The 23370-nt window shown below is 39.5% G+C and overlaps 1 protein-coding gene across 1 annotated transcript in view; it reads right to left on the bottom strand.

Moving 5' to 3' along the window:
• Positions 1 to 5967: 5967 nt before the first annotated feature.
• LOC104315781 (opsin-5-like) overlaps positions 5968 to 23370 on the bottom strand; it is a 38014-nt gene continuing 20611 nt past the window's right edge. The window contains exons 4-7 of the mRNA XM_009915908.2: positions 20654 to 20824; positions 18553 to 18887; positions 15272 to 15516; positions 5968 to 13974 (exon numbers count right to left, since the gene is read on the bottom strand). Coding sequence (XP_009914210.1) covers positions 13911 to 13974; positions 15272 to 15516; positions 18553 to 18887; positions 20654 to 20824 — 815 coding nt within the window. The 3' untranslated portion in view covers positions 5968 to 13910. The remainder of the gene's footprint in view (positions 13975 to 15271; positions 15517 to 18552; positions 18888 to 20653; positions 20825 to 23370) is intronic.

The raw sequence follows: 23370 nt of genomic DNA, 5'->3' as shown, positions 1-23370 counted from the left end.
AGTTGTCATCCTGTAAAAAGCAAAGGAGCTTTACCTGGAGGTAAACAAATATAATAAACTCATCTCTTTGAAGATGAATTACACCTTTTTTTTTTTTCTTTTTGGAAGCCCTCAAGACTGAAAGCCTAATAAACAGCTTTTCATAGGATATCCACTGTCACTTTTTATTTGTCTGAAGCATATGTTCCCATTGGTATGTCTTTCAGCATTTACCCAAGCCAAAAAAATGCTACTTGCTGATATAAACAGGCTTGAAATATTTAAGCAAAACATATAAGCTATTCTACAAAAGCCAGGTTGACAGCAACATTTCAAAAATGAGACTATAATGTAATAAAAACATTATCCTGGCTTGTGTCTGCACAGAGAATAAGCAAGTTAATGAAACATTGCAACAAATGAGGACTGGGAGAATTTTCCGGAGAAGGGAAAAATGAAAGTGGAGCTAGAGAAGAACAAAGCAAAACCTTCTGAAAAGGCCGTGTTTGACTATAAGAATTTATGGCTTCTCTTCTTATCTCAATGGACCCTCTGTGAAGGCACTCTCCATGCTAGACTCGAATGATTTGTCAGCTGTCCACTAAACCTTTTTTCTTCAAAAGGCTTAACCTCAGTTACATGCCCATTGTATTTCCACAGAATGGTGTATCCCTGTTTCAAATACCAGAGCTTAATGCATCCCCGAAAGCATCCCTGCCACTGATGTTAGCAGTAATAAACATGGCAGGCTGAGGACATATTCCCAGCAGGGCTTTGACAGTGCTTAATATAAGTCCCTATATGCCTACCTATACAGAAACAAATCTGTTACTTGATGATGCCTCTTTCTATTCAGCCATTCAGGTGAAAACCTTTCTCTTGCTGTCATTGCTCAGTGAGATACAGCTTTTATGTAAATAGCACTGCAGGCTGATTTCTTGCTTCTGTTCCTTCAGATCTTGAAGCAAAAGCTCTGGGAGCAACAGGCTCTGGGTATGGCACCAAAAGTGGATAAGGTTTACAAGACTCAACGTGACTTTTATTATGCTATACCTTGCCTTAATGCCATACAGCCCTTTCTGGTATTAATCCCAGCAGCATCCCTGGAGGGTTGTTTGTCTTATCCCAAGCTCTTTGTACAGATGGAAGAGGAATGAGTGATAAGAAACTGCATAGTTACCTAATGGCATAGCCAATGGACTATTGCCCAATCTAGCAATATAAATGAGTCAAACTGACACGGAAACTGTGAGAAACCCTTGGAATAAAGGTATTTCCCTCAGGAGATGGAGACAATGGCAGCCAACAAAAAAAATGGGGGTGTTGGAGTGCAGCCAGAATACTAGTGTGCCACAGATATTTTTGCTTGCCTGCCTTTGAGAGTCATGGCCACCTTGGAAGAGTTAGCATGGCCATGAAGCTGTCCCGCCCTTCAAGCTATGCACAAGGGAAGCACAAAACCGATGTAAAGCCAGCTTGGTATACTTCTATTTCTGCTCAGCAGAGTTCAGTCAAAGTATAGCCGATATTACGCTTGTAATCGTATGTGCTGTACTCTGAGGTTTCTCTGTTCATGTAGTGCCACAGGGGTGGTATATCAGTAGAAAAGAGGTGGGTGGTGAGTACGCAGGACCTGCACATGCACCAGTGCCCCAGGGGTAGACGATGAAGAGGGAGAGCTTGGCTTGACCGGTGGATAAGCAACTGATTTTCAGTATTTTAAGCCTCAAGTCCAGTTCAACACACCACAGAAGGTGACGTCATCATTTTCTCACTCTCTTTTCAAAATGCTACATGGCTTACTGTCTGCTCAAAGATGGCTGCGATGCATTAGAGCATTAATGCTAACCAGTCTCTATGCAAAACTCTGTATGACTAAAAACCAGTGATATTTCACATCTTCTGGAAGACTATGCATTGGATAAGAACAGAACAGGAATAGAAAACTTCAAAGCTTCAACTTCAAACCCTACCTTATTTGAAGCTCGCAGTTTTATCTCTGCGTCATTCATGATGCCTTTATCATTTATGCCACTTTCTTTGCATAAACATCAATAAGACTTCAAAAAGAAAACTTTTATTTTTTCCTTTATTCTCAGATCTACCTTACTGCACACGTGGTACAGGGCAGCAAACTGCTTTCAGCTAAAGTATCATTATTTTCTTCTTTTTTCCTCCTTGTTCTTCTTTTTTTTTTTTTTCTTCTGATTTTCTTCTTCGTATAACAGTAATTCATGTTGGTTCCTGAGACAGGCACAAAACTACATCCTGTGACTGTCGATTCATACAAAACCCTAAACACCTTTCCAGGCACTCCACTAAGGGATTTCAAAACCCACAGAATTATTCCAGGATAAATTCTAAGTATTGCAAGATTCATCTCTATTTAAATGAATAAATCCCTTGCTAAAAGACTTTTCTTTCACCATGGTGGTGAAGACATTGTCCTAGGAAATAATTTTAGCAAAGACCAATTTCATAGTTTAAGATACTGGTCACTGAGAGTGAATTCAGCGAAGATGACATTCAGAGAAGCAGAAATTGAGACTCATATCCATATTACAAAGGCTTGCACATGGTTTTGGGGTAGTTCTTTCAAGGTTACAGTCTAATTCCTTGGACAAGAATCCTTGTTGCATGAAGGTCATCTCTAGATTGATGAGTAGAAAGTAAGAATATTTCTTGGAAAGCTATGGATGTGAGTTGCAATTTCTACTTCGCAGTCTCTTCAAAAGGGCAACTCACTTTGGTTAAACAATTAAATAGTAATTGGGCCAGAGAAAAATAGAGAAACTAACTGCACAGGCATGTAGTCAAGAATCTTTGAAATACAGCAGACCGTGATTAAAATCCCTTTTCCCAATGGGAAGGAAGAGACACTTGAACTTTCATCATCCACTTGCTTTGTATGCACCCTACACTACTTGCTCTTCTGGATCTCAAGAAAAGCTTTCAAAGGTCATAATAGAAAATGGGAAAAACACCATTATTAGACGTGGTATATAGGTGAGGTATTTAGGCAAAGAGCAGACTTTTACTAGAGCCCGACATTTGACTCCCACTGGATGTATGTAGCCTTTAAGTCCATCACAGCTTTCCTTCTGATAGGCAAATATGTGTCATTTGCTTTACATGGTTTTAAAATATTCTTTTAAAGTATGCACCATTCCAAGTAGAAAAATTATGCACACAATTTTCCACAAAATATCATGACAAGTGGAAACACAACAGCTTATTTCCAGATATTTTAAGAAGAAAAAGAATCTGAAAAGTTATTTATAACCAGCATAGCTGGAATCAAAAGTTCTCCCTGTATATCAGCACAAAATCAAATAAGAGTCAAATTATAAAAAATAATACTCCAGAGGAATGAGATTAGTGAGCAACCCGCTTCAAACTTTGTCCAACTGAGTCATCTCCCTTCCTGATTTTGTTGTTGTTCTATTTAACAGTTAAAACTAAAGACAAGGAATTGGGGAAAAAAATCTAAACCAAAACTTAAACTGTGGTGACCACCCTGAAATATCCTAAAAGGGAACTGCCTTCCACACAGTGAATATCCATCTTTTTCAAACATTAGGTACCTAAAAGCTGACTCGCCTTCACCACTCCACCATCTTTTCTACCTACTGAACCCCCGGGGAAATGTCAGTAAAACTAAAGATGGGTTCACACAAATTTGTTTTCTTGTTACACAACAATTTTATGAGCCCATTTCTGGCCTGACCAGATTCCCATGGACAGCAGCCCTGCACCCTCAGGGACTGCGGCTACTGCCAAGTAGGGAGAGTTCTCATGTGGAGAGGTTTTAAAAACGCAGGGTTGGCCCAAAACAGCAACTCTGTGAGATCTAGGGTTGCTCCGGCATAGAAGTACTCATGGTTCATGGTATTTTATTCCTGAAAATCAAACTCAGATAAAGAGCGAGCCTTAGTTTAATACAACAGTGAAACCAATATTTTATATTGAGATTCAAACCCCTGTTTGATTGCTAGCTGCAAGCCCTGGTTGTTTTAACATCCACACCTAAGTTTTACATGTACCAGCACCTCTTCTTTTTTTAAATCCTGATTAAATTCTTCTTTTATTTTCAGCTTCCACTACAGAAAAAGCTTACCATAAGCAGAAAGCTCCTCACTAATCTCCAAATCTCCATGGAGAGTGCATCTGTTATGGTGCTCTCTCTGATCTTGTAGTTTTCTTACTGATCTAAAAATAATTCTTTTGCTCATGATTTTTTTTACAAAACCTGTTGTTTCTTTTTCAGTATATCAGAGTAACAGCTATGAAATAAAGGCCAAAAAAAAAATATCTGTTCTTTTATTCTGGCTTTGAAGAAAGCTAATACAAATAACCCCTGATTCACTCAAAGAACTATTTTTATGCTATTTATAAGCATGACCTTCAAAGAAAGACCAAACACCTTCTTAAGTGCCTTGAAATACCTGTCGTTGGATCTAAACCTGCGTCAATGAAATCAAAGCGCAGCTCTCCGTTTCGGTGGACCCATACGATGTAGGGAGGAGCACCCGTTCCCAGGGCCATTAAAGCAAGTCTGTTCAAGCATCCTTGAACGCTTTGTCAGGTAACATGCTTTATGTCACCTCTGTGGGACCAGACCCTGCCGGGAAGAGCTCCTGTGGCTCCTACAGAAAAGTCACTTTGTGCCTTTGCCTTTGTATGATCACGGAGCCCCTCTGCACAACCGACCAGCAGCCCAAATTCTGCCGCGGGATGAATACCCCCCCTGCCACTTAATGATGTGCTGCCAGGACAATGCACGTCCTTTCCTTTGCCTCAAGCCTGCTGGTTTACACTGGGATGTTTCATTTGGTGCCTTCCAACTTCTATGCCATGAAAAAATTGTAAATCTGTTCCTTTCACTCTTTCCGTGCTATCTGTGATCTGTACTGTATCCCATCGGACTTCCCGCTCTTCCAAGGCGAGTCCATTTAAACTGTCATTGTACAGAAGCTGCTCCATGTCTCGTAACGGGGTTTTGCTGCCCCTCACCAGATCTTTCCCTTTTCCACCATTTCGTCCGAGATGGGACATTGAAGCTGCGCACGTGCGGTGCAGACGCAGCGTGCCAGGAGTGCAGCCAGCAGCTTGGCACTATTTTCCAGCTCAGTCCCTACACTTACAGTTCCTCCTGTCGCATTTTTAACTGTAGCTGAGCTCACTAGTGGGGACAGAGCAAAACGAAATTGAAACACTGCCGTGTCCAGTCAATACCACCCGGCATTCAGCTTTGCACTAGTGCAATCATCTCATGCAGTTTCTGAGGCTTGGCTGGATGGATTTAGGGACAGATTACTGCTGAAGGGGAGAGGACGAGTCTGGGAGGAAAAGCTCCTGAGCTCTACGCAGCCTCCACCTGCCCGTATCGCTTTACCTGCTGCCAGCACTGTCTGGCAAGGTTTTCCACTGTGCACCTTTTGTCAGATGATCAGAAAAAGGAAGATGACCCCCTCTCCCTAGTTTTCACCTCTCCTCAGTCATCTCAAAGAAGAAAGGGGCAAAGCTACTAGAAAGAAGGAGAGCCTCTCACTTTCATGTCCCCTCACAGCGTATTAAAAACCTGCCCAGGTAGCACTCCGCTGGGCCAGGATGCCCAAACCCTGGTACTTCCTGAACCCTGATTTGTAGGATCCCTTGGCCAGAGCTGCCAGCTGTCTTTTGGGGTCACGGGGGCAGAGGGCAAAAGAGGTGGTGAAAATGTTTTGCTCTTTCTTTAGAGAAATCCTTTTAATCAGGGCGGCAGACAAATAACTTCCTAACCTCAGGCTTTGGGTGCTTCCCATTACACCGAAATGGCCACCACCCTCTTTCTGCAGACATTCAAGTCGTGGCAAAGCATTTGACTACAGACACGTGCAGGTTATGGCTTGCACCGAAGTGGCACCACAAGCATCCTTGATGTGAAAACATACAACTTTGTAATGAAAACCCAGAGACAAAACAACAGGTAACGACATCGATCCATTCTCTTGCTTTATTTGAAAGCACATTCAGATAACAAAGTGTGGAAAATAAAGTCTGCCCGTGATGCCATCAGTCTGGTTGTGTGTTTAGAGGAATGAAAAAGGGCAGAGAAAAATGAAAATAACCAATCTGTTGTTCCAATATGTGTCCCCTGGTGTTAAATGCAGCCAGTATGTTAGGTTCTTTACTGCTTCATAACACAGTGTTATATATTAACAACATATTAACTCAGCAACACCACTTGAGAACTTACACAGTTATTTACAGGTTCACTCCATAAATTTTCTCACTGTTGATTGCAGTTCCAGGACGTTGCACTGACACACAATGCGTTGGAAACATTTATGGACACTAACAATTGAATTTCGTACTGTGAGTTACAAGACTGTAGCAGTTTATGAACTTTCCCACCGCTCTGACTTCTGAGGTTCATTAATAACCATACTCAGATCTTCCATGACACTTTGAGCTCGAGTATAATGAAAAAATGCAGTAGTAAGTACTCTAGAAAAGTTCTGTATGAATTTCTTACAGCTGTATACAGCTTTGAATGTTGCTTGCAACACCAACATGCTATTACTGACACTTCAGCTGTGTAGTCCAGTAGGCCACCGGGAAGGTTAAGTGCATTTTAAAAAGAATATAATGAAGCAGAACATGGAGGAAGCTGAAATCACTCAGCGACAGGAACAACGTGGCCTTCAGCCTTCCTCGCCTTTATGCTACCGGCCAAGTTAAATCCTTACTGCAGTGGGTACCTCCTCCCAGCGAGAGGGACCCTCTTAGCTCAAGGTCTAGTTATCGCAGTCAGAGCTGGAGAACTAGCCCCTAGGAAACAGTCAATATGTCTGGCATTTCTTGGGTCTGGCATGCTCCCATAAAGCTGAAAAGACACTTTCTGCTTTTATTTCTATCAGAGTTTCAGAGCATGGCCAGTCCCCTGATTTCAGTGGGGTTGCTCCTGGTTTTTCTCACCTCTAATGGAGAGGGAAGCCCAGCTTCTGCCCACTTTCCCTCTTCTCTCTGGACCCAGACCCTCTGTTGCAGGCGTTGTAAACCAGGCGCAACTCCAGCAAGGCTGGTAAGGCTGCTGTGGTGGAAAACGTGCAAGACAAATAGGAAAACACAAGATCCCTTTTTTACATTAGAAACTGGAAATAGGTGTAGACCATGGACTTCTAAGGAGGTGCATACCTATTTTCAGCAGGAAGAAAGCTGAACAGAGGAGAAAGCTAGCTAATGTGTGCCTGTGATTTCTTGCTCTACAATACCAAGCATAGATCAGTATCAAGACATTAAATGTGAATACAATTCTACTGCCAACAAACTAAAACAATAAATATAGCACATACACTAAAAATTACACTTGAAATAATTTCTTAAAAGGACACATCTTCAGTAGTAGGAATATCTTTCTATACAATGAATACACCTAAGCTTTGAGATGACACTCATATTTCAGTTATTTTGGGTGAGTATCACTAAGAGTCTATCGATACCTTTGTACATTTAGCTCTATTAGAAATATAATTCCTAAGAATGAAAATGTAGATCACAAACCACTAATAAATGTTTTTCTAAAGGTAATTTTCTTATGTAATTTCCCTGTGGTTATTTGGTATATTTTAATTTAATCACTTTGAGATTCCAGATTTATTATCATATTCTCAAAAGCTCAATAACATAACTGAAAATATTTTATTCCAAGAAATTGTCTGTGGCAGAAATTACAGCACTTTATTCCAACTTGTACTGCAAGTGTTGCAAAATGATACCTCTCTGAAAAGCTCATCTAATAACTGAGAAAGCAGAGCTACTTCTTTCATAACAAAGTTTAACTTGGCATCTATGCATACCACTGCATTGCACCAATTTTGGATTTTGAAACCACTTCATTAGAAGTGAAGTTTCACTGTATGACAGGTCTTTTGAAGCTGGTTTCAGTGTATACAATCTAGCTGTCAGTACAGCAGGGTCAGCGCTCATTTCTCCAGCAGTACAGGTAGGTCTTAAGGTGAGATACTACCAAGATTTAAATTAGGAAATTTTTCAGAAAATCAGATATCAGGACTAAAAATGGCCATTTAGAAGTATTACCAGTTGTAAATAATTTCTGCTGGTGGATTAGCTAATCTGTTCTTGAATATCTGGTAAATCATGCCCTAACTTCTCCCCTTGAGATCTCTTGCAAGGCCTGATTGTTCCTCTAGTTCAGAAAGTCCCATCTTGGCTTTTTCTGCCTTAGCTTCCAGCTTTGATTTCTCATTCTATCACCTTCTGAGACTGTGAGTAATTCCCTTCCTTCATTTGCATTATTATTGCCTTAAAGCTATTTATAGACTGATATAATTTACTCTCAGACCTTTCTTCTTCTTAGGCTACTTAGCTTAACCCTGTCATCTTCTCCTCTTAGCCTCCATTGCTTATACATGATCATTTTTTTTCTTCCCTGTTACACTTTCTCTAAATCTTTCCTTAGCTTTGACGAGCAGAGCTGCAGGCAGACAGACAGGTTCCCTACACACTGGTCAGTCTAAAATAATGCCTTGTAATTCAGGATCAAGGATGTCCAGATGCTTCAGAGGAACACTTTTAGGTGTTGCAAATTGCCTCCATGAATGCAAGAGGTATGGTAAGATCCCTTTCTTGATATGTTTTGCAAGATTGGTGCAGAAAGAGCGAGACTTTCACACCAGCCTCTGATTTTAGGATGTTAAACCTCCGTGTAGCCCTTTTTACCAACAGAAAAGACCTTCACTTCTCTATTTTCATATCTATTTTCTACACATATCTATTTTCTAAATGTTTAGTCTTTTCACTAATGTAGGATTATGCTTGATGCAATGTAAACTTTAGTCATCATTTAAAATGTATACTATACCACATGCTGTATCCACCATCTATGACTGAAATATGGTCTGTGTGACAGTCAGGTTTTGGTCCACGCAACGTTTACTTGATATTTGACAAATTTCTCTGTCATTTTACACAAAGATTGAGATCTACTCCCAGAATTCCCTTTAGGTGCTATGTCCGAAATACAGACCAGCGGTCTGCCTTACTGCCTCAGAGAGCCTACTAAACCTTTGCTATTTATTAGTATCTTTCATCCAGATGCTGCAGTTACCTGGTTTGATACTGAATGTGTTTCTTAGAATACAAGTCTAACAAACTAGGTGGCAATCTTCTAGGGTTTTCTTCTATACCCACTTGAAACACAAAACAGTCAGTAACTGATAAAGGATCATTATACATAATTAGTGAAGAATCCTTTATGTTCAGAAGTAATGAAAGCATGAAAACCTGTAACTAAGCCTTGCATTTCAAAAGATTTTGTTCTGACCTATAGGTCCCAGACCCACCCCACCAGCTACAAAGTGGAACAGAGGCACAACTGGAGAAGGGAAGACCACGCTGGGCAACTGGAGAATTACAAAGACTGGTGAAACTTGGAAAGATGCAGATGTGGAGGAAACCATCCAAACATCCCTCTGTCTTGGGAGAAGAGAAGGAGAGAAATGGGTGTTGTGGTGAATGTAACTTGTTAAGAGCTTCTTACCCAGGGCAAGACTCATCTGGGAACATCCTGAGCTGGGAAATGTAACTAAAAAGATGTCAAAGCAACTTTCCTGAGGGATGCAGATTGACGTGTCTGAAAGTTCCCTGGTGGGAAGAAGCGGTAGAAACACAATCATAAAATGAATAATGTAGAATTACAGAAGAACTAAGTGCCTGGTCAGTTAAGAAGAATTCAGATATATTCTCATGACCAAGATCACCCTGCACACTGGAGGTGTGACATCCTCTAAAAGACATTGTCCTTATACAGTCAGCCAAGATAAAAGTTCCACTGAAGAATCCGATTCAGTAGCATTGTGCCAGTCAATTCATTAATCATACTCTCTTCATATGAAGAAGCATAAATTTTCTCTTTCCCTTTGGATGTCACAAAGCCAAAAATCTGCTGCCTGCAATCTTGCACTGTAGGCCATAAATATTTTTAACAAAACACTTTCTGGGTTGGGGTTTTTTCATTATTATTACAGGCATAGAAATAAATTTTTGCTACAGCTGCATTCAGCTGCATGGACAAATGGTCTCTACTCTCTTACAGAAGCTCAAAACCATAACTTTCATTTTTAGTGCTTTACTTTTTTCAACTTTTTCTGTCATAAAAGTTTGCTTAATTCCCCTATTTCAAGTGTCTCTTCAAGCATTGTAAATCTTGATAGTTCTACATTGTCAACATATTTCCAAGTCTGTAGAAGAAGGTTTATAGGCATTCTTCATCTATGACTGAGAATGACCAAATTAAAAGTCTCCATATCCACATGCTTTGAATAATTTCACTGTCTATACCCTTGAAATACAGAGTAGTGGCTTACACTCACTGCGATAATCTTACTGTCCAGGTCAGCTCATTAACTAAATGGAGTTTTAACCTCTGTCAATTATTTCCTTCAAGCCACTGACAGTGAATTCAGTTAGTATTTTGCTTCTTGGCATCTCATTCTGAATGTGCACATAGAATACATAATAAAAGATTCTCATTTATAGCTATTATTCTTGATGGCACTATTCTCACTGAAAACATGTGGTTTAATGTTAATACATAAAATGAGGAACTTTCTTAATATAACCAGGAGGCTAAAATATTGAAAATGCAGTGAAGAAATCTTCCTGCAGAGTTTTATTCCTTACTCATTCATCAGACTGAGTAGGCTTTGCTTTGTTGGTGCTTTGACTAAGCTCAGATCACAAAACAATGTTAAGTTTGAATCCTGCAAAACATTGAGAAGATTTCTTGAACAGAAAATGAGAGATTCACTGTCTTTTGATGACCTCAGACCAAGGTTACATGTCTCAGTTTTATATAATCATCAATTATCAGCCTCAACACATGGAGAGGACAAAACTCTGTCCTGAGCATCAATGGCAAATGATTACCTTTTGAACCACCAGGCTACAGCCTTCAATTCAATTCAAAGTTGACCTTGAAAATTTGAATCCATAATAAGGCCCCTTATTCCTCTGGCACTCTGATCCCAAACAGAGCAGGAACTAATTGTATGATCTGCTTTATACAGGTGGACAAAGAAGGTTCTCTTTTATCATTGAAAAGAATGAGATCCATGAGGTCTTAGGTTCAGATTCTGCACTTAAATTATAGTTCTGCATGCTTGAATGTTTATGTCTTGCTTGATTCAAGAAAACATCTTTCACTTGAACACATGCTCAGTATAAACATGTCTCTAACTCGTGCTCAAATTGGAGTCCTAGTGTTTCTTACAGAGCAACGTGCTATTCAGTAGTGGTAAAACCGTGTCTTCAAACAAATATAATTATGACACTGAATAAAAAATAAATATATTTAAATAAATCACATGAAACATGTTTGTTACGATTCTGGAAGTTCACATTTAGAGTTTACTAAACCTCTGAACTATTTAGATAGCACACATATCTAGTACATTCCCTATAGTGGAATCCAAAAAAATTTTAGTCTTTAAGAATATAAAATTCAGCCTTACCACAAGTATGTATACATTTCTGGGATGACCCAGCAGCAATTCTGAAGAGAGTACTTAATTTAAAAAAAAATAAAGAGAAAATCTTCCCCAGTTGAAACCACAGGAAGCGTTCGTGCACAAACTGTGAATTGATCTGCCCTGAAATCTGGCCAGAGCAGTGGGTAACTCCTACAGTCTTACCAGCAGCTCTGCTCCAACTAACCTGCATTTATAGGGCCACAGTACCTCTACCTTATATGAGACCTTAGTTATGATAAACATCTATAAATACCAACCAAAGTTTGCCTGGATGAAGAAAAGAATAAAAGGTGCAGGAAAATGGAGGGAAGATTGTTAATGGCTTCATAACAAAATCTAGAAACATTGTAAAGTATGCCTTCTGCTCTGGATCAATTCTTGGGCACAACTTGCAACCAGAGTCAAGAAATAAACTTGCCTTATACTGAAGGGTCTATAGAAATGAAAGAACTCAACTTCTTGGGAAAAATTAACACAAAACATTGTATAGGTAACTTGGAAACTCCTTGTACCTCTGTGAGTTCTTCTAGTATTTACTCAAACTTCTTTTGCTAAAATATTGCAGAGGAGGAAACAATACTTTCTTCTACTCAGTTTAGGAAATTCAACAAAACTTAACTTCTGCTACATTGTCTGAATATCATTGGAGAAAACAGCAACTGTTTGCACTCCAGAATGGGAGTGCTGGGACATGCCAACAGACATCAGATTACTTTAAACCTTTATGATATTATTGTATAAAACAAGATTAACATCACTACAGATCAGCTACAGAAGAAGTTCAGTTCGGTATGGCAGGGAAAACATGTTAAACACAATTGTGAAACAACAGTATGATAAGAAGCACCATTAAATGTTTAACAGGAAAACAATTGAAACTCTTTCATAAATGCTTTTTTTCCTTAAAGGAACAATTCAGAAGAAAACTTCAGCCCTTGTACTTTCTTTTTTTTTAATGAACAGTCAACACAAATCTGTGTGGGAGAATCTTTGATTTGCAATTAACTTATTTTTTATAGTATCATATTCTTCGTAAAGAAATGACATACAAACATCAAAATCATTGTTTTAAGCATTAAAAATCTGCTTATACTGGACTGCTAATTTTTCATCTGTAGCAATGCCTCTACCTTAAGGTAAATCCAAAAGAAGAAGAAGAAGAGAATGAGAATAATTATGGCTCAGATCCAATGCAACTATTTTGGCAGCCTTACTCTGCAGGTCTTTTCAAGGCACACTGTTTTTTGTACTGAGTGTATTAGGAACTTAGAAGCTTTGTTTTAGTAGGACTATTGTTCTCCTAAATCGTTCCTAATCCTCATCCTTCCAGGACTTAGTGTTTAAAAATTGGATACAACTGCACTTGAGCAACACTTCTCTGTTACCTATGTTGTAACCTTTCTCATGAATTCACTAGTTTTGAGTCAGGTTTCGTGCTTAGGATCGAGGGAGGATTTGTCATTTTATTTTAAATAGTGATCTCATAAAGAATGGTGAAAAGTACAATAGAAGGTGAAAAAAACCAGTTACCATTCAAGAAGTCAAACCTGTCATCTTCTTGCCATCACATTTCATTGCAATTTTGGCCAGAGAATGGTAAAAAGATGTGCAAATTATTGGTTGGCTTAGTTTGGCTTGTAAAGGGCTGACTTCATTTAGGTTCTGCTCTTTTATTGCAAAGTCATTCATGATTCCAAATTGTTTAAACGAAACTAGCATTTGAGCAAGAGACCTTTCCCTCTCATTCACAAATACTGACCATCTGTGGTATAAGACTGTGGCACTTCTGATCTTGCCTTGACTAAAACCAAAATATTTCTGAATATTGAAGGACTGAAGTCAAAGTGGTTTTAAGATAGCTTGTAGCCACATGGGTTGGAGAGATACTTAAAAGCGATAATCAGTGGGCTAGTGTTTCTCCAGTGGGTGATTTGGAGCACTAATAAGTGAAGATCTGACTCAGATTTGTCCTCTAAGGAATCCTTTCTCTCATGCTCCAGTTCTCCAGTGACTGCAGTAGGAATCTAGGGAGATTATCTTTAGCAAACTAAAACTGGCCTTTGTGAATACTTCCCTTTCTGTGAGGGAGAATATCATCCACACTATCACTTCTGTTAGTGCTAAAAAAAAAAAAAAAAAGTATTTTAAAGTCTCTGAAGTGAATAAAAATTTTTTTATACAAATGAATCTTCTGTTTCTTCTTCCTCTGAGTACTTAAAATATTTGCCCAGTTCTAATCACACTATTTTGGTCAGGATGGAAAGAACTACATTGTACTTAGGACTAGGGAGTAAAATAAAACTGTCATCATGTTTTAATTTATTTACAGAAAGAGGAACTTGAGACAGTATGATTAATTGTCATCAGGTTTTCATTTGCTGTATGTGAAATGAGCCTTCATACTTCCAGTTGGGTTTCGTTCATCGCCGTCGAGTCTCTGTGTGCAGATATGGTATACATCCTACAGGAAGGAGAAAGCACAACAATCATTTTGTTCATACCAAGCTGACAATTAAGTTCCTAATTCTGGGAATTGATTCTTCCAGAACCTTTTGTTCACTGCACAGGCCTAGGAAAGCCAACCTGCATTCAGCGTGAGGGACTAGGTGAAACCTCCTTCCTCCCTCAGAGTGATAACATGGAGGTTAAACAAAAATCCAGCCACCAAAGACTCACTGAAGGCTATTTCAGATTTGTCTCCCATTTGCCTAAAATTGCAGAAGAGTTTCTGGTAAACTATAAATTCAGCACCTCAAACACTTATATAAACTCTGTATGTTCTGCAGAGGGGATGAATCTGAGTGTAAGATTATAGAATAATCTGCTAAGGGAAGCTGTGGAATCTCGAGATACTGACTCACACTCTGAACAATACATCAAAAAATGCTGGAATTGGTAAGGGAATAATATGAATGATGAAACGGGCCTTCGTGCCTCTAATAAGTACATACTGAGGCATGTATGTTCTCGGCTTTTGATGCAAATTACTCTACTGGAATTCTATGGATTCACAGTCACTTATATGTGGTAGAGCATTTGTGGCCTTTATATCAGCCTACGCTGTCAGATTAATGTCTGTCATTATCTCATTGTTGCTCAGTCACAGAAGTAAGATACTTGTCTGGCATAAGACAGAACTAGAAGCATTTTTCCTCCAAGTGCACAATTAGTGTTTCCAGGAACTCCACTGGTGGTCAGCACAGATTTTGCCAGAAAGTTGTAAATAGAAAAGAGGCCTTTTAATGAGATTTTATTACACTTTGATTTGTTTGTTTGGGGTTTTGTGTGTGTGTGTGTGTGAGTGGCACCTACAGGGTGATTAAGGAACTATTGTCTCTCCCTCATAACTCTGTGGCTGAAAGGCATAGTAATAACAGGTTAAATATGTAAGGAATTACACAGTTCTCTCCCATTTACTTCCCTGGCAATGGAGGTCATCAACACACTTCTGGAGGTAACCCAAATGATGACATAAAAGAAAAGGAACAGGAGGTCAGGACTGATCCAAAAGCCACTAAACCCAACAGAACGTTTTTTTCAATTATATCAATGGAGTTGCAGCTGGATCTAAAAGTAAGAACTCCTTGCTCCTCTTTTTATGCCTAGAGTCACTTTACAAATGTCCACAGAAAGAAAGACCCTGAATAGGTCATGGTCAAAAACAAGAAATAAGATTCAAAGAGCTGTGACTCTTGGTAGATCTTTGTTTGGTACTTTTTGGAACTTAAAGATATCCTACTTCTCAAAGAAGAGATTACCTTGATTTCTTCAAAGAGCTCTTCTTCTGCAGTGTCTTCAATCCTCCTGACCGGCAACAGGCAAACTTGCAATCAATGACCTGGTAAATAATTGGGTTGTACATAGCTGCTGACTTTGCAAGCAAAGTTGGTACCACTGAAAACTGGATGGGAACTGAGTCTGGCTGTCCAAAGGCTGACCACACGGACACCACGGCGTAAGGGATCCAGGCAATGAGGAACCCTGCACAGATCAACATTGCCACCTTGTGAGAGGAAAAGAGGGAAGAGAGAAAGAGGTTAATCTAGCAGAGCTGGACACTGACAGCACAGCACATAGCTAGGCAGAATGCAAGGGAACGTGCCACAGAATGGAAAAGAAAAATGGTAACTCCATTCATATAAATGTACAATATGAACAGAAGCTGTCCCTCATTTCTCTTCTCTTCATCCAGCATCTATTTTTCTTTCACTTCACACAGAGCAGTTAATGAGTCTGTTATCACAGACCTCTAAAAATGCTATAAGGTCTGGCTAAACATGAGGAAACTAAATGAGATCTCAGAAAATAATAATTCTTTGATGGTAAATTTAAATTATTTAAGGAGGAGAGTCCTTTCAAAACCTACAGACTCTCTTTTTTAGGATAATATATAACATAAAGCTGTGAAAGTTTTTGAAAATCTTAGCAAGATCTTTGAAATGAACGCAGGTTAAACTGGAAACATTTCCTACAAGGTTTCTCCTTGTTGTTTTTTTTTCTTTTTCTTGCTTATTTGAGAAGCCTCTCACTTCTTTAGTCTCTTCCAACCAAATATTCCTCAGATTGTCAAAAAGAAACCAACCTCTTTTCCATTCCAGAGTGAAAAAAGCATGCACTGGGAAAACCAAACCAAAAAAATTATTAAGCATAAGTCTTCCAGATTCTGAGTCCTTTGAAAGCAGATTCCAAAGTTCATAAAATCAAAGTCTTTGAAGAAGTTTCCAGGGTTGAATTAGGTCCTGATGGTGTGTGGGAGTGGGGGACCCTGTAGGTGAGTTGGTTTGGGAGGGTATATTCCTGTCTATATCTACTAGAGCTCCTTCTTCTGCGTCACCCGTTATCAGTCGAGGAGGCAAAAGCAAAGGACATTGGCAGCCGAAGAAGAGTTTGCAACACCCTGATCTAACGCAGGGCTTCTTCCTCTCTTGTGTGCCGTGCTGATGTCCCAGAGAAGGCCTCAAAACCCAGTGGGACCAATAACCTGTCATGAGGATGGCCACTGGTAACAGGAGGAAGGAGAAGAGTTTTGATAAACGAGGTCTATCTTCTGCCTGTACCCAGGAGGGGGTCTGTGGCAGACTGGAAAAATTTCCACTGGAAAAATGCCAACCATTTGAATCCCTTTCAAGACAAATATGGAAAAAGTGAGCATAAAGTCATTCAGTAAGGCATGAGCTGTCAAGTCTCTGCGTATACCCACTCCAGTAGATAAAAAATGACTGTATTTACCTGCGTAAGCTGGCTGAAACTACTGGGAATTTAATTGAGAGTGAGAAGGCTAGTACAATGTCTAGTTTTCTTTCTCCTAACCCATAGTATGGATTTTGTACTCCATTAGAATCTGTAGATGCTTTAATAAACAAATTTCTACCAAACATTTACATTGCATTTCTGGTAAATGAGAAAAGGACTTCCTTATAACAGGAGGAAATGTAGCCATTGGAATGTTTAGTATAAATATTAAAGAAAAACTCTCTGGGGCCAAAATTTGTGATTTACGTACTTTACCTGAACCAGCCTGTCTGCACTCAGTCACAGCCTGATACAGCTCCAAATGACACCATGCAATAATACATCCTAAAGAACATATGCCATTATATGGCTGCCATTGACAGACTATTACTGCATCCAGACTGATAGTAGTACATGTGCACTCATTTGCAATAAGGCAATTAGCAGGATTACAACAAAAAATCATCAGAAAGCACAAGGTTTTTGGATATTGCATAACCTTTTGTGGAGCCTTTGATTCCACATCATGATGGTAATATTATTTTCAGGAAACTTCTTTCTTTTATGCTTTTTGTTGTTGTTGTCTGTCACTGAAGAAACAATGCATGTGAGTCCAGGATCTCAAACACAGCCTGTTTGTTATAAATTGTGCTGTGGAGTTAACTGGGTTATGATGGAGACTCATTTTCCATATTTATATATATCCCAACATTATGTTCTCCACTGTAGATTCAAGACAGAAGGGACAATTACCAGTGTTTTGATTCTGATCACACTGAAGTTTTACATGAGCCCTCCAATATGGCAAAAATAAATTTGCAATCTCAAACCAAAAGTTTCCACTGTTCTTCAAAGGAATGCTGCTGAATAACCACAAAACAACACCGTATTGAAGCATCCCTTTTTAAAGGCAAGTACAGTTTTACCAACTGTACTGGCAGCACTGACCGTACAGCTTAGACATAATGTCACTTGCTGCTGTATATTATATAACTTTCAGTTCAACTCCCCAAAAAAGTAATAAAATTTGATCAGCTAAGCGAAAGATGCTGCTTGTCTCCCTCTTGGCATGGCTTACAGAGGTTGGTGAATCTTCTACAACTAAGGAATCCGGTTTTGTTCAGCACAAGCTTTTATTTTGAGAGCTTTCCTGGCACAATAACGAGTATCAGCAAGGATCATGGCTGTCACCGTTGCCAAACAGAAAATAGACTCAATCAGAAAGGGAAAATAGGATATGGTCTGAGATGGAAAATTAATTTTATCACTTGAGTACATTTTTATCAGCAGCTCATGGCTGAACCTAAATGACAAATTATTTGCATAAAAACAATTGCAGTGTCAGAGGAGTGACTTTGGTTTATATCTTCATTAACAGAGGAAAGTAAGCTACCTGAAAGTTTTATTTCCCTGTTACAATAATCTGCTTTTTGTCTGGTTTTCTGTTATAACTCCTGGGCACCTCAAACACTTTAAAATCATTCTTCACAACTGCTTCTGAAAGCAAAGGGAGCTTTATGATGGGGAACAGGGCCCCAGGGACATGATACGACTTGTGGACAGTCACACGGGAAGGCTGTGGCAGAGCTTCAGAGTGAATCACGATCTCAGGGACTTGAGTGCCCTAATCACAAAATTATGTTTCAACTCCTGTCTTTTCCCATCTTGACAGTAATGGAGGAGAAAGCTAGAAGAACCACCTTCAGAGCATGGTACTATTGCTCAGCATAGGAGAGTACATGGCTGAAGTTCTCCAAGCCTGCTTTTACAACCCAAAAAGCAAATTGAGTTAAATCTTCCTACCTACCTTGGTCAGCTTCATTTCAAGTATGTGGCTGTTCTGAATCCTGGTATCATAGTGAGCAACCTCTTTGGTGGATGACTTGACTTTTAGAATGATTTTGACATAGGAAAAAACAATCACTGCCGTTGGGAACAGGAGGCAAAAGAAAAGAATACTCAGAATAAAAGCCTGTCCAGCCACCGAAGCCTGTGCCAGCCACCAGTCCAGAGTGCAGGAGGTCCCAAACGGCTCGGGGGCATAGCTTCCCACACCAGCAAAAGGCACCGTAGCCCAGAACGTAGCATAGGCCCAGATTATTGCCAGACAGATAAATGCATGATGTCTCTTAAGCCAGGTACCTGGAAGATAATTCAAGAGTTACAACCTCAGGTCCATATGTATTCGGCGCAATTGAATATATCATTCTACACATGCAGTAAGAGTTTGCTTGGCTGTTGGACAACAACTGCTGTAGGGTTTCTCACCTCCTTCCAGCTATCTATAGTGACCCCTCAGCTAGCCACCCCAGCTCACATCGTACCTCATGAAGAGAAATTCACACTCACAGAGAGGGCTCCACCTGATATTATTTCAGATCTCTACTTTAGGCTGTGATGATTTACAACCTAGGAGAGCCCATACAAAAGCCATCCAAACAGCTAGCTCAGCAATTATCATGGGAATCTTGCCTAGTAACTTTGAAAATCGTTTTGTGGTCTGTAAAGGTGTAGTCAGTGTGTGGTCAGACGAGAGGCAGATTCAACCCACATGAAGGACTAAGTGTTTAATTTGGCCTTCCATTGTTCAGCATGAAGGCTCACTATCTGCAACTGTGTGATGCAATGTATGTTTTCTCCTATTCTTCCTGTCATATATTAACTGCTTAAAGTTTAATCTCAGGACACTTCTCAACATAAATCATTAATGCAAGTGACTGAAAGACAAGGTTTACAGAAGAAATAACATATCCAAGATTTATTTTTACCATGTCATTCTTTTCCAATACAGTAAATCATCATGTGCATATGATCAGAAGCATGTGTAATTGGTGGGGTTTTATGTTTACTTGTCCATTTGTTTTATTAAATGCTAATGGCATGCCTGGAGTTGTGAAGTGGAATATTGCCTCTCTGCTCATCTTGCATGCAATCCTACTTCAGCTAGAAAAAGCTTCAGTTTACAAGCTCTCCATCATCACCTATGTTCAACATGTTGGATTCGGATAGGACTAACAAGTTAAAACCCATGATTTACGCAGACATGCCAGGATCTATGATAGCAGATCTTAGTGCAGTACCACAGCTTTTAACTGACAGCACACTCAGCTATTGGACAGACTAGTTACTTACACTTCCTAGATGCAAATCTTTCTTACAACTTAAATTACATGCTTGATATTATATGTCGTTATAATGAGATCAGTTGTATGTCCTTCAAGCCACATGTGCAAGGTGTTTCTCATATGTAAAGTCACCTTGAGTATCGTCAGTATTTTGTTGGGGAGTTAGTCCCTTCTGAAGCAAGAAAAACATCTTTTCTAAACTGTGACAACATCTTTTAACTGGAAAAAAATGAAGCATGCAATACTTCATATTCAAGAGAGATAAGATATTGATGGATATGGTGAAAACACCTTTCATTGCTAAATTCATTTCATCTTCTCGGGTTCTATCTCCATATTAGAGAGACAATATCACATTTATTATGACCTATTGCACATCTAAATCTTTTAGATGTTTCAAATAGCTTGCCACATATCTTAAAGGAATTTAGGCATCTAATACAGAATACCTTTGTGTGTCAGGCCATAAGACCTTGCAAGATGTGCAATGCTTGAATCTGTTAATGTCAATAGGCCTTGATAGACACAAAGTGATTTATCTATGAGTGATTACAAAAACTCATGTCTTAAGCAGACAGCAGAGAGAAAACAGTGAAGGTGTTATGTCCAGCAATACAAATTTAGCTGGGACTACTTGGGTCATACAAATATGTTCTTACTTGTGTATTCCCCTCTATATTTAAAAGAAGCATTCTGAAGAGTTTAAGTATGATTTCAGTCTAGAAAATGGTATCACTTAATATAGTTTTTCTATAGCCATTTAATATAGCTTTTCTTTCTTACCATAAGACAAGTGACAGATTTTTAGGTATCTATCCAGGCTGACAGCTGTCATGGTAATAAGGCTCCCACAGCCAAAGAAGAAACCAGCCCATCCATACCAGCGGCAGCCCATCCATCCAAACACCCAGCGGTGCGAAAAGAAGGAAATGATACTAAACGGTTTTCCTACAACTTCAAAAGGAAAAAAGAATGTTGGTTGACTGATAAAATCCATCACTGATATAACCACTCTTTTCCAGAAAAGCAAACCCTCCCCTTTGCCCAAAGATAATACCAGTAAAAAATGCTCTGCAGAGTGGAGAGAGGGCTTCAGGCACAACAGATGTGATGACTTGCATGCCCTCCATCCACAGGACTAAGCCTAAAACAGTCGTAGCTAGATCCTGTAGCATCTATGCTGTGGTAGGATGAGCCAAGCCTGCAGAATGGCTGGAAACAAGTGCTTTACTGCAGACCATGTGAACCAGAAGTAAACCCATACTCTGGTACTGAGTACGTGCAAGCTCTTCCCGTTGTGAAAACTTCAGACTATGTGTTAAGTCCACATGCAAACACATGCCAGGATGTAAACTGTATGGGTGATGGGTGAGTCTGGGCTTCAAACAGGTACGGATCTAGTTAGGCTACATCCCTATAATCAATTGAGTGCCTTCAAACGCAGGATAAAGAAATTTGCCTTCAAAGAGCGCTTCTGCAAACCTGCCAAGGCCCAACAGTAGGATGCATACTGTGCTAAAGTGTTAGGTTAGAAAGGAAGATGGTGCTATGGTCACAGCAGGGACTTGAGCTGCAGAAGCGGCTTCAGCTCTTGTCCATGCCACAGTCTTCCTTGGTGACTCTCAGCAAGTCACCTGGCCACAGATATTAAAAAGTTTTAAGCATCCCCAAACAGAAAGGAAGTATCTAATTATTTTGGAGACTCTGTCCTAGTGGCACCCTAGCTCATTTCTCCATTTGTAAAAGTGGGTGGTGCATTATGGAAGAAATTGTCAGGTCATATGTTGTTCCATTCTCACCTTAAAACAGATTAGCATTAGTCATATTCTCTGTGAGTCTCATGAAAATGAGAAAGTTCAGAAATTGTAATTTTCTGGTTGGAAATCTCCACTTTTTGATTTATTTTTTTTTTTTACTGGACAAACAAAAAAATCAACTTTAATGGAACAGAAAACTCAAAAATTTACAATCTAGGAACATCAGCATATTTTCCGAATCCTTCATTTCTGCTTACCAGACTGACCTGAAATGCTCCAAGACCTGAACAGTTCAACTGCAACATTCAAACAACATTAAATATTGAATGCTACCTTCCTGTGACTGTGTTCCTTCCCGCACAGGAGTTGCCAGAGCACCTCAAGGAGTCGAATGCATCTCAGCTGCCCTGGGCTATTTTCACTAGCTGAACCACACTGACTATAATGCCATGGCAGCTGAGTGATTCGGTTCATAAAGAAGGCAAAAATAGTCTTGCAAACTGTAATTCCCACAAGGTACTGTATTCATAGAAGTCAAGACAAAAGTCTCTATTTTGTTGAAGTGATCTGTACAAAAATATTTTTGATTGTTCCCAAAAATATTCCATTTCAGATCAAAGTAATGCGAAACTAAACATTCTGTTTTCACTCTTAACAGAAAATTAAAACATTTCTACCAAAACAAAATCTTGCAGAAAATGCCCTTTGCCCCATCTTCTATGCCTAAAACATCATGATTGAAAACCCTTCAAAATGAGACTTATTTTTAAACAAGGTATTTTGGGATTCTTTTCCTTTAGCTTAAGCCTGTAAGGAAAATTCTGCCTGAGCCTGAAGGTTGTGCTCAGGGCAATATATTATGTGCTTTGCTCCAAGCAGAATAGATGTACTTTAATTTTTCAAGCAAAAGCTGACCCCAGTGATTAAGGTTTCAAGAAAAACATGAAATATGGCAAGGTCTAGGCTATATGCCAAGAGGCAGCAACTTTAATCCTGTAAATCATTGCCAGCTCCAAAGGCTAACACATTTATTTGCACAAAATCAAATTTCTCTTCAGCGGCACAGGACTCTGAGCATGGTATCAGTGCAAAAGGAGCCTGATGCAGTTTTGAACAAGTGGCTGGTGCCACCCTGTGGAAATCTGCAGGAAGCAGGGCCGTGGCAGAACCCGGTTCTTGAACAAGGTGCCAAGAGAAGTGTGTGAAATATGAAGATTTTGGAAAAAGTCCTATCTTCACTCCAATCAGTCCAGCAGACAGAACACATGACGTTCCTTGAGTCAACATCTCCCATTAACAAGAAAAAAGAAAGAGAAGGGAGAAAAAACACGCATGGCTGTGCCAATCACAATTTTTTTAATTACAAAACTTAAACACAGATTGAGATCCCCATGGAGGACAAGGTGACCAAGTGGTATGGTGGTGACAGACCTTAACAGACAAACTAGCAGCCCTCAGGCTAAGAGGGCTTCCAAACAAGCTGTAGTTTGCATGATTGGGACATACAGCTTATATGGTTAGGATATATCTGTTTACTTTCCAAATATATAGCTACAGAAATTCCCCTGAACCACTCCGTCTCATTGGAGTGCCTCTCACTGGAGTCAGGTATGAGCCTTATAAAATGAGACAGACTCTTAGGACACAAGGGAGATGGGAGCATCACAGAAGAGACAAAAACTGGTCTTTTATTTTTTTTTCTTCACTTCTAAGTGCTGCAGGATGGAAATAGTGTCTCCATGG

Source organism: Haliaeetus albicilla, chromosome 18 (assembly GCF_947461875.1).
Source record: "Haliaeetus albicilla chromosome 18, bHalAlb1.1, whole genome shotgun sequence".
In the NCBI taxonomy this organism is placed as follows: Eukaryota; Metazoa; Chordata; class Aves; order Accipitriformes; family Accipitridae; genus Haliaeetus; species Haliaeetus albicilla.
This window is presented reverse-complemented; position numbering and strand designations above follow the sequence as displayed.